At 36.9% G+C, this 22,972-nt stretch overlaps 1 protein-coding gene across 2 annotated transcripts in view; it reads right to left on the reverse strand.

Annotated features, from left to right (window-relative positions):
• The window catches only part of CEP128 (centrosomal protein 128), a gene marked incomplete at both ends in the record, with an annotated part of 425,269 nt that overhangs the window by 16,455 nt on the left and 385,842 nt on the right, over positions 1-22,972 (reverse strand). For both annotated transcript variants that reach the window (XM_080707841.1, XM_080707842.1), the window contains 2 exons: positions 10,880-10,993; positions 13,391-13,468. In XM_080707841.1, coding sequence (XP_080563967.1) covers positions 10,880-10,993; positions 13,391-13,468 — 192 coding nt within the window. The remainder of the gene's footprint in view (positions 1-10,879; positions 10,994-13,390; positions 13,469-22,972) is intronic.

Raw genomic sequence — 22,972 nt, forward strand, 5'->3', positions numbered from 1 at the left:
GAGGGTTTTTTGATTTGTTTGTTTGGTGTGTGAGTGTTGCTGAGGATTGAAATCAAGGGCATTCAACCTCTGAGCTTTACTCCTAGCTCTATTTTGTTTTTATTTTTGAAACACGGTCTAACTAGGTGGATGAGAGTCCTGCTACTTGCTAAGGCTCTCCTCAAACCTGTGATCCTCCTGTCTCAGCCTCCCAGTTACTGTGAACCTGGCTGATCCTGAGGGTTTTAACTAAGTGACTGTCTAGTTTTCCTTCATTATGGGGTTTCATTAGAAACAAGCAGTTCATCATTGTAGGATCTCTGGGGCAGGACCGGAGCCACACGTTTCCTCGAGTATATTACAACGCCTAACTTAGAAGGAGCTGACAGAGGGCAACTAAGAGTCAGGCAAGCTCCCTACTTTTGTGGTTCAGATGTGAAATATCCAATGCCTGCGTAGAGTTGGAAAATGCATAGGCGGAAAGAAGGGTTAAGGTCTGAACCAAGGAGCAGAATGTCCACTGAATGAATTGCAGTTTAGATTTGAAACAAAAGAGAAATATGTGAATGAATGGTTTCACAGTAGAAGATAAAGTTTTGATGAATACGAACCAATAAGAGAAAAGGAACAAGAGAAAGTAAACACTTCTTACCCACTGACACCTGAAGTGAGAACAGCAGTGGAAGGACACGGTAGCCAAGTAGATCTGGGCATCTTGCTAGAACAGCTGGTTTACTGATGGCCTCAAATGTGCCTGCTAAGTGGGGTGTGGTGGCGTACACCTGTAATCTCAGTACTTGGGAGGATGAGACAGGAAGATGGCAGGTTTAAGGCCAGGTTCAGCAACTTAGTGGGATGCTGTATCAAAATTAAAAATAAAAAGGTATAGATTGGAGATAGAACACCCCTGAGTCAATCCCCCATACCACACACACACACACACACACACACACACACACACACACACACACACAAAAGGAAGAAAAAGGAAAAAAGGTGCCAACTAGAGGAATGAAGAAGATAACAAACTAATTTGCATAAAACATAGATTACTGTGCTTTCCATTAATTGAAAATGAAATAATTTATATTATTTAATAATAAAAATCACCATCCTGGTAAATGATGGCTCATGGCACTGACATTTCATTCTTAGCAAATTTAGTAAATAAAAGAAAACATTATGGAGAACATAAATAATCCAAAAAATTATAAAAACCTTATTCATCTTACTAAAGGCATGTTTTTCCCAGTTCTTATTTCTACATATCTTCTTATACTGAGACCACTATTTGTTGACAGTTTTTGTCCCCACTATGTCCACAACTTTTGCTGGAATTGAACCTATGCTAAACTATAGCCCCATCTCCTCCCACTGTTTTTAAATAGCATATACAGGAATTTTCTCTATCATTAGCATCATAATTATTTATTTTATTAATCTCTTATTATAAATTTAGGGCTGATTTCATTTATTATAATTAAATTAATTATTTAATAAGTATTGGAACAAAAATCATTGTTCATATTTTATTTTTATTTAGTTAATATAAATTCCTAGAAATAGAATTACTGTGAAACACATTTAATTTTATTTGTTTGTTTATTTTGTGGTACTGGGGGTTGAACCCTGTGGCACTGTACCTCTGAACTACACCCCCAGCCCTATTTTATTTTTGTTTTGAAACAGGGTCTTACTAGGTTGATAAGAGTCTCACTACTTGCTGAGGCTGGCCACAAACCTGCCATCCCTGTCTCAGCCTCCCAAGAACTGGGATTACAAGAGTGTGCCACCACACACCCAGCTCGGGCAACACATTTTAAGGTTGTTTATTTATATTCATTTCATCTAAGTTGTCAAACATTAAGGGTAAATTTGTTTATGATATTGCTTAATTATCCTCTGAGGTCATTCGGAGCTGTAGTAATGTCCCCCTTTCACTCCTGATGTTAGCCATTTCTATATTCTCTTTTCTAATCAGTCTGCCCAGAGGTTTTTAAATTTTATTAATGTTGTCAAAGAACCCAGTTTTATTATTTTTGTGCTATTTAATCTCACTGACTTCTGATATTATCTTTATTTTTACATTGGACTGACCCACCCACTCACCCTTCCTTCCTTCCTTCCTTCCTTCCTTCCTTCCTTCCTTCCTTCCTTCTCTCCTTCCCTTACTCCCTCTCTCCCTTCCTCACTGGGGATTGAAGCCAGGGACATTCTATCTGTAAGTTATATCCCCAGAAATTTATATTTTTGAAACAGGGTATCAATAAATTTTTTCATTGCTGGCCTCAAACCTGTTATCCTTCTATTTCAGCCTACCAGGTACTGGGATTACAAGCAAATGCTACCATGCCAGGCTATTTTCTAATTTCTTATGATGAAAGTTTAGATTATTGATTTTAGACCTTTCTTCTTTTGTCATATATACATTTACTATTACAAATTTCCTTCTGAAAACTTTTAGTTGATCCCATAATTTTTTTAAGTTATGTTTTTATTTTCATATAGTTAAGTATATCTAATTTTCCTTGACCCATCCATCTTTAGATTATTTATAGGTATGACATACGATTTCTAAATATTTGTGAATATTCTATATACCTTTCTGTTATTGATTTCTACTGTCATTCCGTGGTACATAAACAACATATTTTTATAATTTCAATCATATTACATATATTGAAATTTATTTTTCATCCAGAATATAATCTATCTTGGAGAATAATCAATGTGTACTTGAAAAAATATGTGTAATTAGCTGTTGTTGGGGATGGTTCTGTAAATGTCAGTTAGGTATGGTTGTTGATAGTATTTTTTAAGTCTTTTATATCTTTACTGATTTTTTTTGCCTACTGTTTTATCAATTACTGAAAAAGAAATGTTGACATTTCCAACTGTAACTATGGATTTACTCATTTTTTTAAATCAGATTTTGCTTCAAATATTCTGACACTCTGTTAATAGGTGACTGTATATTTAGGACTGATATACTTTTCCTTCACAAGTGGTTGATTGTTTTTCATCATTTAAATGTCACATTTCTTTTTTACATATATATAAAATGAGGAGGCTTGATTATATCTTTGAATTCTAACATTTCACATCTTTGAAAAACTGTCAGAATCACCCATATTACCTTAAAATAGAACCACAAAAATTAAACTGAAAGAATATATTTCATAATCTACAATTCTACATTGGAATTCAGTCTATGGAATTTCTATGTAAGTAAATTTTGGAAGGTGATCATTAATAAGCATTTCTTTTTAATTCTTACCTATTGTTGGTTCAAAAATTTAAGAAATAAAGGATAATTCTCTGCAAATTTATTAATCTCAGCTTTTGCTTCTTACTAATTCTCATATCCTTAGCACAGGGCCTTTTTTTTTTTATTACTGTCTTAGGTCTCAACAAGTTAGTTAGCCAGAATTCTCTGAAAAAAATTCCATGGGATGAAGGGACTTGCGTTTTCTAATATTTTCCCTGGGCTCCTTCCACTTCTCTTTCATAACTCACATTGTAACTGGCTTCTTAAAAGCTATTCCAACTTGACTAAATTTCATTGCTAAACTGATATCTAATGATTAATATTTAATGATGCCGACCAAGTATTTTCTCTTAGGAATACTGTAAGTTCAAAGTTTGGAAGATAAATGATACATTTAATTTTTAAATTTTAATTTATCCAACACTTCCCTGGAGAGAAAGAAAAAACATGTATGCATTTCTGAATCTGTGGCAGAAATGATTTCTGGAATTTGTCTCTCATCAAACAATGCACCATCTCTGCATTTCTGCTCTGAATTCCCAGTATTCAGTTGGTACTCAAGAAAGCTTAGCCTTTTCCTCAGTAAATTTTCTTCCTACATGACAGTTGAATTTTGGCAGCTGGTTTCCTCAAAGCCTGCCCTTCATACTCCATCTGCAGGCCTGCTATTGTAGGTTGTAACCTCCAGGAGAATAAAGCATTGATTACCTCCATGTACCCATCTTTCCATTCACCCATCCAGGTACTCTACAATTTAGACCAGCGCCACCTGGACTAAAGCTCAATAATCGTCATATATGATTGTTTCTTGAACTAAGTGCAAAAAGTCAAGTTTGTTCTTGTGTAAGTTGGGACATAGGGGACGGCTACTGTCAAATCCTGTTTCTCCTTGTGAAAAATTAAGGGGCTGGATCAGATCAGCTCTAAGTCTTCTCAACACAAATGTTTTATCATCCTGATCAGTCTGGACAGACCACTGCACAGCCAGAAGTCACAACTATGCAAACCATTTCTTACTGTAGGAAATCCAAATGGATTCAATACTACTTTGAACAAAAGTAACACTTATCCTCCAGATTAACAGACTCATGAAAATACTGTGCTAGGTCAGGTCATTTGAAGCTCTTTGAGTAGAGTAGTATTTCCAACAGTTATTAATACATTTATCCTTACTAATTGGTGTTTTAGTCTATCAAAATTTATATTTCTAGCAAATGTCTGGTAAAAAATATTTCATTCCATTTTTATTTTTATGTCTACCTCAGGCATGGCTCCACATAAACTTATTTTCAGAAGCCATATCTACTCATAGCAGATAAAAATTTGTCACTAACAAGAATACTCAAAAGATTATGCCACTGGATTAGATAAAGATAGAAACACTAGATGTTCTAATGGTGCTGACCTCCCTGGAATCAATGCTTGTTTTTTAATGTGAGTATTTTTTTTTAAATGATGATTGGTTGGGTGAATATATTACTTCATGTCTGTTAAAAAGTAATAAATTTAACAGGTATTCCTTGTGCTTTCTGACCTTAAGTTTTGCAGCTAATATTAAAAATACCCTCTATATGTGTATTTCTTCACAGTCTTTCTTTCTAAGTGTCCTTGTTGAGTAAAATATTGTGTGACTTGTTAAAGGATCTGGGTTTGATAGGATGGGGCTTTAGTAGATTAAAAATTAATGTGCTTAACTAAGTACTATGCTGATTCCAGATACGCACTTCGGATCCATTACTATTTTCAGACTTTATGACAAAGAAAAAAAAATCCCAGTTCAATTAGCAATCTTTTGTTTAAGAGCAAAATGAAATCAACTGGTTAACTATGATGGCAGCAGGGTAGTCTTGATCACTTCAAAAGAATAAAAAAGCTACTTAGATTTCAGCATGATTTGGTTGCCTAAAACATTTGGAAGTGTCATCTAAGCATTAGTGGAAAAATTTTTAAAAATTGTTAGACTTTCAAAAAGACAAGCTAGAAAAATAAAAAGTCACCTGTTTTACATGTATTGTATGCTCATTATGTATTCTAGAATCTGAGATGAGGAGGCAGACAGTGTCTGCTCTCAAATGTGGGCAAAATCTGGTAAAAAAAAAAAAAAAAGCATTTCCTAAGCTTCAGTATTTACTTATGCTATTGTTTTCTTTCATGCATTTATAAAAATTTACCTTGTACTTTCAATCTCTATTTAAGAGAGGGGGAAAGAATGACAAAATTGTTTGGTACTGAGGGAAGAACAGAGATATATTTGCCTGACAGTTTAAATATAATTTCTTACCAAAGCGTGGAGAAGGGTTGCTATAAATGAGATAATTAGGGTAGGGCAGGGTTAAAGCTCCTTCAAACCCATCCCTGCTACTACTACTATTCTCAAGCAGTATCTGTCAAGTTACATGAATAATATACCTGTGATATATTTGTATAGTTATGAAAATAAAAATGTTTATGCATAGCCTGAAATCTTGAGTTGCACCAGGAGTCATGCATTCCATGTTTTAGAAGCCACTGTTGCAGAAGATTTAAGTAAGAAATAGCTGGCTTGAGAGAGAGAAAGTGCTAAAAGCCATTAATTGCTATGAGCAAGGCATAAACAAATCACAGAGAGATTTAATGAGGGAGAAATGACTTCCAGGGGCAAAATATATACTTATATCACACACACACTTACATCGAATAAATATCACAAAAGGCTTTGGCAAGCTCTGCCTTAATAAACACTACTGAAACCATAATCAACGCTTCCTCACCTACCTCCTCCTATCCTGTAAAACATTTGCTTCTTTAGAAAATAGTTGCATACCAAATCTTCAACTACAAGTTAAAAACCATGATTTTTTCCTTTCAGGGAGAGAAATTATGTGTTTGGTGATTTTGCTAAAAAATTCCATCGTTAATTAAAACCATATATTTAGTGTGGGTAAAGGTAACAAATGTGGATTTCTTGGAGAAAAACAAAAACAAAAACCATGCTCCTCCGTGAATTCAGATTAGCAATGCTGTGTTACTGGCTGAGTTTTGAACATTCTGTTCTATTTGAAACATCTGGGACAGCAAGATGACTGTATGTCCTACAGAAACTCAATTAGGGTAGACAGAAAAGAGGCCATGAACTCCTTCTGTAATCTACGGAGAATCAGTGAAGATGTGTTAGATCCAGCTTTGAACTGAATTCTAAATATAAACTTTGAGATCAGGCTTTGTACAATTACCTTGGTCAGCTTAGTATAGTAGTATATCATTGCATTTTAAAATTATGTTATACTCTGACAATTGTGTACATTGTGCACTGCTCAGAATCTCAACAGGTTTCTAGAAATCTGATCAGTTCTGCTCTGGTGATTGCCATGGGAGTAAACAGTATGAGGTCAACCCTGGCCTTGGACTGAAAGAAAACCTAACTTTCCACTTCCTGCTAACCCTTCTCTCCAGTGGTGTGGTCATGCTGGATGGTTCCATGCTTTCTTGCAACAGAAACGACACGAGAGAAACCAGCTGCAAACATGATTCTGCTACTGCTAGTTATTTTTCTGTCAACAGCAATACAGTCAGAGTTCTGCAAGTGAAATGCTACTGAAGACCCTCTTCCAAACCAGGAGGAGCAGGAAAACACTTCCCTGCACCTTGTCATTACAAGCCTCTTTTCAAAAGACTCTTCAGTATCTTTCTTTCCACCAAACTCCCAAGGAGGTTTACTGGGGCTGCTTTTCTCTTTCTTTCTTCCTTTCTTCCTTTCCTTCCTTCCTTTCTTTTCCTTTTCCTTTTCCTTTTTCTTTGTTTTTCAGTACTGGGATGGAACCCAGGGGCATTCTACCTCAGAGCTACACCCCCAGCCCTATTTTTTATTCTTTATTTTGAAACAAGGTCTGAGTTGCAGAGAGCCTCACTAAGTAGCTGAGGCTGTCCACGAACCGCGATCCTCCTGTCTCAGCCTCTCAAGTGCTGGGATTACAAGTGTGCGTCACCACGCCTGGCTTCCCTTTCTTGCATTTATTCCTTTTACCTTTGCACTTTCATTGTTTGTGTAAAGGTTTTAATTTGCTAAGATTTGGCATTGTTTTTTTCTTATTAAGCCATTGTCTTGAACCCCCCAAGCATAGTACTTTGTATATTAGTAGAAACCCAATAAATGTTTGTTGAATATTACCTTCAGAAAAATAACAACAAACATGAATATCTTCCAATTAGAATTGAAGTCCAAAAGGTTCACAGATGTAAGTCTTGCAATGCCTCGAATGTTCTAGGCACACAGATGGCCCTCTATAAATGTATGCTGAATGGGTGGATAAGCATTATGACTTTCCAAAGAGCTTGGGCAGTATTTATTTGATTGGTAAATTTAAAAAGAAAATATTTTATATAATGTGTAAAGAAATAAAGGATATCTTGCCAATTTATCCTTTCTAGGTCAAGAGTTGACAAATTTTTCTATAGAGGGCCAGATTGTAAATATTTTAGGCTTTTGGGGCCATACAGTTTCTTTTGCCACTACACGATCCTATAATTAAATTCAGAGGCAGACACAGACAATGTGTGAATAAGTGAGTGTGTCTATATTTCAATAAAACTTTATATATAAAAGGAGATGGCAGGCAAGATTTGATTCAGAGGCAGTTTACTGACCTGCATTCTAGAACAAATGTGCAGGAATTACCTATTAGAATTAAGATGATCAAGTAACTATTCCCCCTTGAAGATCAAGTTTTCTGCATCTGTCTATGCCTGCCACCCAGCCCTGACCCTAGTAGGTGGCACACGATAACTGTGATGTGTGTATTGAATTAAACAGAATCCCATACTAACTACTTTTCTGAAACCACATGCATTTTTAGCAGAACCACTGAACTCAAGTCCCTGTGATGTGCCATTTCTTTGAACCGTATTCTAACAAAATGTAGGAAAACTTAAATTAGCTGCTGAAATACAGTCATCGAAAACTGATGTCTCAGTGAATGGGACACCTTCTTTCTTCCTAGAGTCTTGATTGCCCTATTTGCAGCATTTTTTCCAGCATGCCAATAATTAATCAGGGGTAGTTCTTCTGATTATCCATGGAGTCAAGAAATGGTTGTTATATGACCTACCTAAGCACATGTCCCTTCTGTAGCCACTTCCCCTCTTATTCTCTTAAGATAACTTACTTCATAAAAGACATGAGCAAATGACCACTTGTATCTACAATGGGTAACACTCACATTTCCTCTCCAATGACTACAAAAAATGTGATATTCCCTTGACTTTTGCATTGGATTACTGAACTAAATATTTTACATCAGGTATTTGCTGAATTTGTCCATAATAGTTATATATACATCACTGAATGGAAAAAAGTTTTAGAATTAATAATTAGTATTAATGTAGAGCAATACCACCATAAGTATGCTGTGTGTGTGTGTGTGTGTGTGTGTGTGTGTGTGTGTGTGTGTTACTAAGGACTGACTCCATGGGCATTCTAACTCTGAGCTATAATCAAGGCCTTTTTGTTTGTTCGTTTGTTTTTGAAACAGGGTCTTGGTATGTTGCTGAGGGTCTCACAACATTGCTGAGATTGTCCTTGCACTTGTGATCCTCCTGTCTCAGCCTCTGAAGTACTGGGATCACAGATGTGCACCACCATGCCTAGCTCGCTCTGTGCTTCTATTTTATTCTTGTATTACCTATTTGCAAATTTTTAAAACTTGTTTCTCATTTTGCCAAGTGTTGGCCTCTCTTATGAACCAGGCCTGATTTCGTTTTCAGCTGCAAATGTAATTTTAAACAGAACTGCAATGAGATTACTTGCTGAACATGTTAAACATTCATAGCTTTGCCATATGCTGTTATGGAAATTGCACTGACTTATAGCAATTTGGGTGCCAGGAGATAGCACTGATTCACCTGATACCAAATCTAGCTGTATTGGGGAATAATATTTCATTTGCATCTAGGCCTCTGTTGAACTAATAGGTATGTATTACATTGATGCATTTTTGGAGAGAGTTAACTTTTACATATTAAAAATACAGACTCACATTTGGTGACCTCATGAAAATTTAAAGAATATGAGGTCTAAATATATCCTCTACTAGCAAGTGGTCAAAGACACAGATTACTGATGCCAGGTAGATTTAGGTTTTAATACCGATTCAACCATTTAATTACTCTGTACCCTTGGCTATTCTCAATAGTAAAAAGAGGAAAAATAAAGATGCCAACCTGGTAGGTCACTATGAGAATTAAATATGATAATAGACACAGAGGCATGGGATACCTAGAAAAGGGTGACTTCAGATAATTGGTTTTAATATATGCTCAATAATTAGTTTCATTTGTTCTTATTGCCTAAACCTTACATATGTATTTAAGGAGAAATGATTGAGCGTGTGGGATCTAATGGGAATGCTGGAAGATGATTTAGGGAACTAAGAAACTGCAATAGGAGATGACAAGGTCACCACCACAGTCTATAGAAAACAAAGGTCAAAAGGACCAAAGTCCTTAGAAGTCCACTTTCACAGTAAAGATATCAGTAAATTGGCACAATTGTGTTAAGTTTTGTTTGGGATGGAGGAAGCATAGTGCTAAGTTTAAGCATGCTAAGGAAGACTTATAGAAATGAACACTGCCTTAGTGCCCACTGAGCATTCTATCCAATTATAGTCAGAGGAGAGAGGGAGTTTCTTAGAAATAATTATATTTGGATGTAATACGTGAATATACTGAATATTCTTAAATATTAAAGTTTGAATGAATATGAAAAAGCCAGAGAGCCCTTAGCTTCTCCCCCTATAATTGTCTGGAGTGCACATTTGAATCTAGACGGATTCTCTCTAGGTCGGTGTTCTTGCTTCCTGATGTGGGGCGATCATGTCCTCCAGAGAGCAAACACCTAGCAATATCTGGAGACATTTTGGGATGTCACCCCTTGGGATGGGGATGCTTTTAGCATCTAATGAGTAGACTCTCTGTATGTTGCCAAAAATCCTAGGATTCATGGCCAGCTTCTACAACAAAGAATTATCTGGACCAAAATGTCATACTACTGAGGTTGAGAAAGTACTCTAAGATAAGCACTGGGTTTAGCCATCCATTCCAGATGGAGACTGGGCAGGCCTAGGGAATGGTATGCTTTTTGTCAACGTGGTCAAGTCTTCCCAGTCTCCTATGTGTGCCTCCAATCTTACACATTCTAAGTTAAAGAATTAGCATGGCTTTCATATACTTGAATGGAAATGCCAGGACTATCGTGGACAGTGCACTGTGTATTGCTAGACCCATGGGGGACTTCAGGGCTGATAGCAGCTGAACTTTCTCCTAGAGGAGGACAAGCATCCACAGAAGACCAGATTTACACCAAGGTTTCCTGCCTTAGTATTTCCTAAATAGCATCAGTTCCTAGAGAGGAATATCATACTGGGTAAGGATGCCACAGACTTAGGCTTTTCCCAGATGAAGTGTTATTAGAACAATCTTTGGAGTTTTATTCTCTACTCCCATTGAATTGAAAATCTATTTCATATATCAAGGAAAATCTTTTCTTTTACAAATGTCCTTCCACTTATGAGAGAAACAATGCAGGGGCTGCTCAAGAGGTTGCAGGCTTCAACAGATAATGCTCGCAAACTAAAAACGCATACATAGAAAGAACATTACTTTGAAGCCTTTGACTCTGTACTTGGTGTCCTCTCTGCGCTGTGGAAGAGAATCTCTGCGAACTCTGTATTTAGAATATCTTCCATCAATTCTCTCGGAGGAACCGCAGGAATCCTACAAAAACAATAAATGGTCTCAATTGGTGGAAGAAAGGAAAACCATCTCTTGAAATTGGAGTAAGAAAATAAAAACATGTAGATAACAAAAATTACAGGTATTAGAGAGACATACAGAGAAGAGTAGGTCCCCAAGGTAAAAGAAGAAAATGTTCACTGTAGACACAACCAAAATATCAGACAAAAAAAAATACAAAAACAAACAATAAAAAAGTTGGTCCCACGTGTTTATTAACTTTATTTTTAACTTGGGATTTAACCCAGGGGCACTCTACCTCTGAGGTACACCCTTAGATATTTTTATTTTGAAATAGGACCTCACTAACTTGCTGAGAGCTTTGCTAGGTCACTGAAGCTGGCCTTGAACCTGAAGTTCTCCTGTTTGGCTTCCCAAATAGAGATGTGTGTCAGTGTACCCAGCTTACTAATTTTTTAAAACACTTGTCCCCATGCCAGTCTGAAATGCCTGGCATCCATTATTTGAAAGAAAAAAGTCTAAGTGAAAATGAGTTGTTCCAAGATGGTAATGAACGACACTACACCAATTATAAATGTTGGTATTGTCTTCTGAATTAGTGCTTGGGACCAAAATATCCTCCTTGTTTTTTTTTAAAAATGCTAACTTTAAAACTAATGCCCTTTATTTATTTATCCTTAAATAACATTGTATCATTTAAGCATTATATCACTGAGAGTTTTAAACTTAAAGACATCTCATAAAACTTCAAAGCATAAAAAATCCAGGTACTAAAGAAGTTGAGAAAGAAAAAATTCAGCTGGGTGTGGAGGTACACCCCTGTAATCCCAATACTTAGGAGGAGGACACAGGAAGATTGCAGACTCAAGGACAGTCTGAATAGCATACCAAGACTCTCAGCAACCTAATTAGACTGTTTCAAAAACAAAAACAAAACAAAACAAAAAAATGGGCTGAGAGTGTAGTAGCTTGGAGTTAGAATATTCTAGGATCAATCCCCAGTACCACAAGAAACAAAGAAAACAAACAAACAAACACTCCACACAAATTCTCAGCACCCTTTTTCCACTTTATTTTCCTTCGTTTTTTGAAGGAAGAAGGAACATGGTAAACAGGTGCGATAGCTAATTATTTAGCATGGCAATTATTTAGTATTATTTTGGTATGTAAAAAATATCATTTAGCACCTTAAACAGTTCCAAAAAACCTTAAGCTTATTGATTTTCTAGGTGGAAGGTATGCTAGAATTCCAAAGATCTCATTTTGATAAGAACCAAAAACTAAAGCCCCTGAAAGTTAAGAATTTTCCCAGAGCTAAGAAATTTTTGGCAGCTTGCGTTGGAATCCAGTGCTAGTCCCTTCCTATTTTATCAGATATGTGATATTTAAATGTGCTATATTGAACTAAACCCGTTTTTTCAAAAAATAAGGTAATAATATATATAGAGAGAGAGATCGGGAGGACATTGCTACATTTCAACAACAAAGTCAAGCCTATTAAAACAGGATGTGCTCTATGCCCTTACTAGAGTCAGAGACTCCAGAATAACCAAGACATGTATTTGTGAAATATATTTTCATTTATATACTAGGACTGCCAGTGTGAGTATAGGAAGCACAGAGGTAATATTGTTCAAGTCCCCCATTTTATGGACAAGGAAACTTTCCTTGAGACATTAAGTGATTTAGTATGGTGCACGAGCTGGAATAGAACTTAGGTCTTTGTACTCTTCTTCATAGATATGAAATCTAAAGCTATGTGGATTTAAATTCATGTATCAGAGTAGAGGGATAATCTGTAAATTATCATACTTCTAAACAAATAGTGTCTTAGCCTGGCAATTTGGGGAAAAAAATCCACAAATAAAAGTTTCCAATCAAAAAAGTTACCAATTGTCAACATCATGCCTTAACTCCTTTTGGTTATCAAGTTTTTCTAAATTATTATAGTTTTAAGGGGACAAGTGAACTTTTGGGAGTAGGGAAAGGTTTTCTATTTTTCTAAAACCTGCTAATCCAAAGTTTCATTATTTTTAGTCCAAACTTCACAAATGTCAATAAATTCTGGAAAGAGGGAGTGTTAAAAGTCCCCAATGAGCCAGGCATGGTGGCACATGCTTGTAATACCAGTACTTGGAAGGCTGAGCCAGGAGGATCGCAGGTACACCGCCAGCCTCAGTTACTTAAGTGAGGACCTCCGCAACTTAGTAATAGCCTGTTTCAAAATAAAGAATGAAAAATAGGGCTGGGGTGTAGCTCACAGAGAGAATGCTCCTGGGTTGGTTCCCCAGTACCACACAAAAAAAATTCCCAATGTTTTCAGTCCTTCCCTTCCTCCAGTTTTCTTTGCACATCAGGAAGATGTCATGTTCTCACTCAGATAAAAATACTGAAAGAGACAAGCCAATTCCTTCTCACTCTGAAGTCTTTGAAATCTTCTAGTAGGCTCAGTTTCTCAGGCACAGACTCCAGATGGTCCAAGGCCACTCGTGTACTCTGAAGATGAAAACATAAGGAAACCAAACATTATAAAAAATGATTATTACTCTGAGAATCTAAATACTAAACATGAGATATAAAAGTAGATGAAGCAGATCAAACCATAGATGTCAAATAAGTCAGATTATATAGGCCAATAAGGACAGATATAATAGCAGTGCATTTCTGAGATATATTTTCTTAAATAAGAAAAAAACATTTTCTTTCTAAAAGCATATGCTACCATAGATGAGCAAATAAGGTGACCTAACTAAGAGGGATAAAAGGAGGGAAGAGAATTGACAGTGATATGACATACATTCATAATCATATCAAAGTCAATCACTAAGCTAAACATGAGCAGGAAGGAGAGGGAGGGAATGCAGTGGGAATTGGGGAAGGGCTAAATGAGTGATGTGTGCATGTATGCTTTTACCATCTTGTAGCCCATTAATATGTATGACTACAATGCACCAATAAATTTTTTTAAAAAATCCTATGACATGTATCTGCAAGAATGACTTGGATATAAGGATCTTTTCCTGGATAATTGCTTTCCATTGCTGTGCTATGAAACTTTCTATAGAGCTTCTCACATTCATATTAATTTACAAATCTGCTTTGTTGAACATCAGAAATAAACCACAAGGTAATACTGAGAAATAAATAAATTTGCAGTTACTTATCTATAGGGCATATTAGAGACCTGCAGTGTTGCTATTATGAAGGAAAAAAAAAGAATTCTCAACAATCATTTTAGTTAAAAGGGAAATGGGGAGAAGCTCTAAAAAGGCAGGAGTAATATTTGAAATTAGACATTAGTGATGGGAACATAAGATCCTATTGAATATAAATCAATAACTTATTATACGGTCTTTGATTGGATAATCTTGTTACATGCACCAATATAAGCATTAAGAGAGAATGATCTGGAAATCATTTCAAAGCCAATGTGAAATAAGAAAGCAAGTGGGAGATTAACCTCGAGACCAGAGAAGGTGTAATATGTATATTACATGCATCTCTGAATTCTTAGTCCTCTAACAATGCTGGGACATATTAAGAAGGCAAACAGGTGTTAGCTTTTAAACTTAAAATGAATTTTGATTGTTCAATGCAATGAACAACAAGCCCTATAGATGACACAAAGGAAAAAAGTGAAAGTGAAGTTTCCTGCAAGAACCAAGACTTGCAGAGCTGTAGAGAAGTCAGTGGACCCAATGGCCCACGTGTTCTCTGACATCTACCACATGAACTGTCCTGAACAATGGCCTCCAAGTGAGTTGCTGCTGCACTGAGCCAGTTAAGAATCTGTGTGTTCCCTCTTTTACGCCAATTCCTGCCATGAGGACTTGGGAGGCCATTTTCTCCAGAGGCACTATTGTAAGATAGAAGAAAGCTGTTCGCCATGTTGGATCACGTGTGCAAGGGATGGCAACCTGTTTTTATTATGCCATATGATTTCACTGTCTGTTATTTACCAATACATACCACAATCCTAATAATCAAAAGTGAATCTATACTGAGGATTCAATAATTATACTGTAGGCTAATATGGTGGTCAGTTGTTTTTTATTGCTGAGGGGGAGTCTGAATGTTAAATTTGTAAGTAATTTTTTCTGAAGAGACATTCAGTTTCCTTCCTGTCTGAAACTTCCTATCTCCCTCTAGAGAGATGCTGTTCTTTGCCTGGAATCTGCAAAACAAGGATTCGTAGATGCAATGGTTCCAGAGCCTAGAATTCTTGTCTCCCGCGGGGCTTAGGTACAGGGAAAGACACCGAAAGGGTCTTTTTTGTTATAGATGCTTTCAAGGTACCCATTTCTTCCACCTCCTAAAGCACTAGTACTTGTTCCCTCAATCCATGCGCCTTCTGCACAACGCTGTTTTGCTTCCATCGCTATTCCAGGGCAGGCACTTGGGTTGCAAAACATCTGTTCCAAGATATTTTGCCACTCTTCAGTCTCTGTAACTTGGAGTTTTAGCTGCCTGCTACTTTTGTCACATATAAATCAGTGTGTGTTTTGTCATATGCTTATTTTTGTGATGTGATCTTAGGACAGAAGTACTTTTATTTTGCCACTTTGAGTAGAAAGCTGTAGGTGCTGAAGTTTGTAAAGTTTTTTTTTTCAAGGTCCATTTAAAGGATTTAATATTTTGTTCCTTCTACGCAACATTTATGAGTCTTTCTGCTGCATGTATGCACTTTAAACTGCTGTGTATTTTAAATGACCTATTTTTTTCATGTGTATAAAGATTTACCAAAATAATATGTCTTAATATAGGCCACAACTTATAGATTTAGGAGTGCTGGTAGCTTTAGCCAACATATATATATATTCTACACAAATAAAATTAGAGATCTTCTTCAGAATTATACTGACACTTGAACAATAGAATATAAAGCAATGCTCTGATGGTTTTAAAGCAAAACTTTGCACTGAATAAAATCTTCATAAAGATAGATTCTAACACAATTGTAGTCTTTAAACTTTATTTCAGTTTTTCCTCCATCATATTTCTCATACAGAAATGATCCTCTGAACTTGGGCTAAGTATGTTAAACATTTTTTTTTTCTCAAAATAAGCAAATGATCCCCTCCTCCCCTGTAAAACCAGCATGGTATGCATATCTTTTTGCTTAAAAGTTTCAATCAAACAGATGACTATATAAAATCCTTTGTTTGCATGTGGTCACATACTAGCTTATTTTGACTATTTTATTATATATCCAAATGGCTATGTTTTTTGTGAAAGAACCTGGCTAACTCCTTGGTTCCTTCTTTTTTCAGTGAGGTTCTGTTTATATTGATCTCCCCAGTCTCCATCAACTGGTCTTCATACTGTCTCATCAATTACTTCTCTTGGAGTTTATCTTATACTCCATTTACATGCTACTTTTAAGTATCTTTCTCAACATCAGACATACTATATACACTACATGGGTTTTTCTCTTCATTCTCAGCGTCTAGTCAGTCAATTAACAATAAATACATATTTTGGGTATTATAGAAATATTTACAAGACAGATACGGTACATTTCCTGTTCTTCAGAAGTTTGTTGTTGTTGTTTATTTTGTCATACTGGGGATAAAACTCAGGGGCTTTCTACCTCTGAGCGACACCCCAGCTATTTCTTATTCTTTTTTATTTATTTTCTGAGGTACTCGTGATAGAACCCAGGGGCGTTCTAGCTTTGAGTGATACCCCAAGCCCTATTTTTTATTCTTTATTTTGAGACAGGGTCTCATTGAGTTGCAATGAGCCTCACTAAGTAGCTGAGGCTGTCCTGGAACCGTGTTCCTCCTGTCTCAGCCTCCCGAATGCTGGGATTACGAGTGTGCTATATATATATATATATGTTTGCAAAGTCTCACTAAGTTAGAGAGGGCCTCAATAATGATCTGAGGCTGTCTGAAAACTGCGATCCTCCTGTCTCAGTCTCCCAAGTACTGGGATTACAAGCATGCACCACCATGCCTGGTTGAGGAGTTTGTAATTCACAGGAGAAAATGCATATGCAAACGATGCAAGAATTATACAAAGAAAAGGGGGAATTGCATCTAAAGAAACGTCATGTGCAGTCGCTGAGATTTCTAGGGCACCTGCCATGATAAGAAGTGAAGAAATAAAGCCCTGGGGCCCAGGCCTGCTGGCACCGCATGTCTCATGATGTCATGATTACGCGATACGTTGGGTAGTATGCTTATTTTCTACCCCCATTCGTAAAGCCAGCATGTATACTTAGAACCACCACACTGGCATGAAGACAAGTATATGCCTAAATGTTTCCACACTTTAAAAATGTGAGATTGGCTGCAGTTCTTGATTAGAGTCTTATCACACAACATGTCACTTCAAGTTCCTTTCTCCAAAACTAACAGTGCTACTGAGACAAGATCCATAGGCAAACATTCTAAAATATGGAACTTGTGGAATTTCAAAGAGTCTATGAATAGCATCTTACTTACTAGGGAAAAGCACCTCTTGTAGTGTACAGGAAATCTTCTTATTTTTTAAGTTGGGTGATTTTTTTTTCTTCTGCCTTATATTACCCAATGCTTTAAAGGGTATGGGCAAGTCCCTGTTGTTACAAATGAGGGAGCATTTTTTCAAGTACATTTTAGTAATGGAGCCAGCAAATGAGAGTACTGAATTTGTCTTTACTTTTCTTAATTCAGCTTTCTAGCATAAATAAATTAGATGCCCATAAAAAGGTTTAAAAAGAACTTCTTCTGAAAATATTAAATTCCACACCAATTTTGAAAACAAAACAAAACAAAAAAATTCACAACGAAACCTTCGTAAAGAACCAACACTTGTGTACATCTGGTTTATCCCAAAAGTGTCAAGAGCTTGACTTCCATGGTCCAGAAGCAGGGGCAAAAGAAGGATCCCTTGATCCTAAGCCTGTTTGGTAGCACAACAGAAGACTAAAACACATTTATATGTAATTCAATAATTCAAATTATGGATTACATTTTAACACACTTGTTAATGCTCATACCACCATGCCAGGTAGCTATTACCTCATCACCATTATACAGGCGAGGCAATTGAGGACCGGAGGGAAAAATGACTCTTAAGTCATGTGGTAGCAAAACTGGGGTGTGAATTCAATGCAGATATGGCAATGTTCTTAAAAAAAAATGGTCTTGTGATAAACCTAGGTAAAAAGGAGTAGATAGCAACTGGAATTTGTGACAGTATTTTATGGAAATTTATAACCCCTAGCTATCAGGTCTTAACACTAGGATTTCAAAGGTCTGCCACTGGTAGACTGATTTCTGTTACAGAAGTTTTAAGATAAAACCATAAATCCTTTCATCTTACCAGTGCTGAGGTATCCATGCTCGGGATCTCGTGTCCATACACAGACACATACGTAAAAGTCTGGATAGAATTTCTACTGATCAGAGGAAGTGAAGTATAATAAGGGTTTTATGATATCGATGGGTCCCTCCCTCACTCCCTCCCTTTATTCTTTCCTCCTTCCTTCCTTTTTGTAATAGGTTATACTAATATTTACAGTCTCTAGCCCATAAATGGTATCTCAAAGAAATAAACATTGGCTGAATAAAGACAAAGACAGAATTATCCTCTTCTAATAAAAGCCATGCATCTTGACCCCTTTATTAAAAACCCAGAGGCAAAAGTCTGTTGTTTGATTTATTTTCCTTAGTCTACAGACAAGACCAACTGGTAACGCAACAGAGAAATGTCGCGATCCTGTCTGTGAGACCCTTTTGTGCCCACAGATGCATTCAGATACCTGGTGATGAAAGCAAAGAATAAGCTGTTAATTTTAGTCTTTCAAAATTTCGACACACATGCCGGGCGTGGTGGTGTCCACTTTTATTCCCAGCATTTGGGAGGCTGAGACAAAAGGATTGCGGTTCCCAGACAGCCTCATCTACTTAGTGAAACCCTTTGCAACTCAGTGATACCCTGTTTCAAAATAAAAAATAAAAAAATAGGGCTAAGGGGTGGAGCTGGGAGGTAGAATGGGTTCAATTCCCAGTACCTCAATAAGTAAATAAATTTCAACACATATCAAACTCCTGTGGAGCTGAGTGGTCTCTACTGGTCTACAGTAAATTTTCCTTACATATTTCTGTTTCAGAATAGAAGAAAATTGAATGATATAGCATGACAACATATAAAGCAGCAATTAGGAATTAAAAAGGGAATGCATTGATTCCTTTTTTGGCTCCAGTAGAGAAAATTTAAGGAATAAATGTAACCATAGGCACATTTTAGTATACATACTTTTCTTTGTAAAAATGCACATGTTTATTTTCTTATTAACGTATAACAGATATTTTCCTATAGTGCTACTGAAATCACACATCTTTGAGGTTGAGATGATAAATAAAGGAGATGTCATGTGGATTTTTATTTGAAAAATAAGTGTGCATATTTTTGGCACAATGCACATGTTAAACAAGCAAGGTTATGAAGCAGTTTATTTGGGTTCAAAAATGCAATTCTATTTCATTTGGAAAGAGATCCACCGCAAAACTTTCCTGACAAATGGCTGAAAGGTGGTGAAAGGACCTGAGTAAACAGGGTTCCAGGAGAGCAAGGCTGAGATCATCAAAAGGACAGACTGTATGCCTTTCACTTGGGAGGACTCAATCCAGCACAGCTGTATTGGCTTTCAAGGGCCCTGTTTCCATCCAAACTGTGCAAGGCGCTTACTGGAACCAAACCGAACAGTAGCAGAGAACAAGCCCTCAAAGTCCCATGCCGTTCATGCACATCCTTCAAGAGTCTCAGCGAAGAAAGTTGTGTGGGTTTCTTGGAATATCAGAAGAGTTCTCTGTTTATAGACTGTGGACTTTAAGAGAGGTCTACAAAATCAGATACCCACTTAAAAGTGTTTACATGTGTCTTGGAGTGAGAAGGTAGAGCCGGCTTGTTAAGTAAAAATGCCAGTTAACATGGCGATGTTAACATCAGGCTACATCTGGGCTAAAATTGAGAAGAATTTTGTCAACAATAAATTCTGTTTGTCTTCACATAACAACAATCCAGCCCGACGTGGTAGAAAATTTCCTTTAAAAAATTATAAAACTTGAGATTAGCTTCATCTTTCTTGAAAAAATTAGGTACAGAAGGATTTCTAGGTATTTTCCAACTCTTATTTACAAAAAAATTTAAGAACTATTTGAAACATTGAAGCTGACATTTCAGATGATTACTTTCTTATCTCTAGACACAATCAAATTACAAATTATGGTCAATCTGCTATTGTATTTTTAGCTTAAAACGATGCAGTGAGCTATGGTGGCAGAGGCCTGTAATCCTAGTACTTGGGAGGCTGAGAGAGGAGGATTGTGGGTTTGAGGTCAGCCTCAGCAATTTAGTGAGGAGGACCTCAGAAATTTAGTGAGGCCCTGCTTCAAAATAGAAGACAAAAATAGTGTTGAAGGTGTAGCTTGGATGTAGAATGCCCCTGGGCTCACCCCCTCCCCCCCCAAAAAAAAAGAAAAGAAAAAGAAAATGCTAAGATGAGTTGAAGGAGAAAAGAAGGCAGAGAAAATGATCTCATCTCTCAAGATCCATAACACCATCTCCTTAAATATTTTTTGCACTTATTCAAGTAAAGAAAAAAATAACACGAGAAGAAATGAGAACTAAGGTTCGTGTTCTCTGCGTGCTTAACCAAACATTAAGTGCTTACAACTATTTAATGAGGGTTTTGAGGTATAGAATCTGTTTAATAGAAATTGCTTTATTTCTTAATATTGAGACTAAAATGTACTCACAACGGAAATAAATTTAAGAACACGTGCAAAAAAAAAAAGTCAAGCCCAAACTCAAACATGATTTCATGTTAATGACGTCAAAAAAGATAAAGGGCTTCTTGGAAGAAACAGGTTGGCAATTTCCGCTGAGGTGGCAGGTAACGAAGCTCTGCTTCTGGGTGCACAGGTCCTAGGCACCTGTTTCCAGGTGGCTGATGGAGGACACTGGCAAGGAGACCGGAAGTCCGTAGCCCTGATTTGTGGATATTCAGGTTCTAGAAAAGTTCCTTCCTTGTATTTTGTGGTTTGGGAATATCACTTTGCCCTGTCCTATGCTTCAGTCTCTGATTTGTAAACTGAGGAGAAATAATGATGGTCATTGTTAACCTCCATCCACAGGTAGCTGGGATTATCAAGCCGGTGAATGTGAAAGTGCACTGAAAATTGCCAAGTACTTTCCCAATAGCAGGCGTTTTAAAAAGTGCTGAATCTTTGAGATACTACCAACTCTAGTAGCTTTCAGTAGGAAAGAGGAGCTCAGTGACGACCTATAATTACAGCTAATAAAAACTATTCAACAGAGTAAAAAGCAGAAACAAGGTGAACTTAATGAAAACTGTATGTAGTGTTTAAAAATGCATTTAGCATCTACTGACATCATGGAATACACAGAAGAAGTGTAACACCTACATTACTTTGGTACATACTGTGCTCTCAGTAGAGAATGTTCCTTTCCAGTCTTCTTATCTGGTTAACTCCCCCCACAATATGAGCATTTTCCAAGCATATAGGACATCTTCAAGAAATTTACATAGAGCATCCATATACCAGCCACATACATGTTACTAATAGCCTTATGTTTTATTTGCTTTATCACATATGAATCCACCTACCCATCTCTCTATCCTTTAAGCCAACTCATATTTTGGGGTTCAAAACAGTTTGCCTATCTTAGTGCACTTCCCCCATATTGCTCCTGCATGTGTATCAGTATTGCAGGTCATTATTGTTTAAATGTAAAATGTAGGCACAATGAAATGTACAAATCTTGAAGGGGCTGGTTAAAGTTATTATCTTTTATATCATGGCTCTGTCATTACTTTCCTAGTGAAGGGTACCCTGCCTTCTCTGGTTCTCTCAAAGGAGCTCCCCATTGCCTCACGAACCTTACTTTGTTATCACCTCTCAGTAGACTTACACATTTATTTGTGCAACTCTCTGACCAATGTTTGTCTCGATGCTAGGCTATCAGCATGATGAAGGTGGGGAAGGTTTCCCCAGCATTGCACCCACTGTCTGCTACAGAAAAGAAATACAACAGATGCTTCTTAAATAAATGCATGGGGATTACATGAGGAGATGGTTTTTGCACTTAGCCAATTTACAAATATTTACTGCACAGTGATGACAGATCAGGCATTATTCTAGAGGTGAACGAATAAGAAAAAGAAGTGTTCTCATGGAACCTACACTTTACTGGGGAAGAAACACATTTATAAGATAGTAATTGTACTGGTATTGGTAAGAGGGTTTAAAATGTATTAATGTGTCAATACTGGGAAAGATGTCCAATTTTAAAATATATCTTCTTTACTAAGAAAGCCAGGGTTAGCTAACATGTCCTTGCATTCCTAAGAACAATTTAACACATTTTGGGGAGAAGACGAAAGGTAAAAGCCTGTGTCTGGAGACAGAGATGCCTCCCCCCAGGCCATAAATCTGGGCCTGTGTTTGGAGACAGAGATGTCTCCCCCTTTAGGCCTAAATTTGGCTGGAGAGATAACAGAAGCAGAGCCAGGGTTGGAAATAAGGGGTAACATGATCTCCAAAAATCAGAGGGACCTGCTGGACTTAGACAGGATAAAAACTCAGTAAACTGGAGTTCTTTGGCATTTTCACTCGAATTGCCCCCCTGTGCCTCGCTCCGGCACAGGGCTGTAACTATCTCTATATTTCTATCTTTTTAATAAACTTCTTTAAATCTTCAGCAGCTGTCCAAGCGATGAATACTTATTCTTAGCTTAGGACAAGAATCCACGGTTTTTCTGTTTGTCTGTCTGTGTGATAGTAGGGGGGGGGGGGATTACTTCACACACACCACGCACCACCACCCCCAACATCTCCTGCAACAGTAATGAACACTGTGGTGAAGAAGCAGGAGAAAGTGATTGGGTTGTTACTTTATAAATAACAGTGGCCTCCATGACATGGTTTTGGAGCAGAATGAAGTGAGAGACTGAGTTACAAAAATCCCTGGGGGAATGTGTTTGGG

The sequence above is a fragment of the Muscardinus avellanarius genome (genome assembly GCF_963383645.1).
Source record: "Muscardinus avellanarius genome assembly, chromosome: 12".
Classification (NCBI taxonomy): Eukaryota; Metazoa; Chordata; class Mammalia; order Rodentia; family Gliridae; genus Muscardinus; species Muscardinus avellanarius.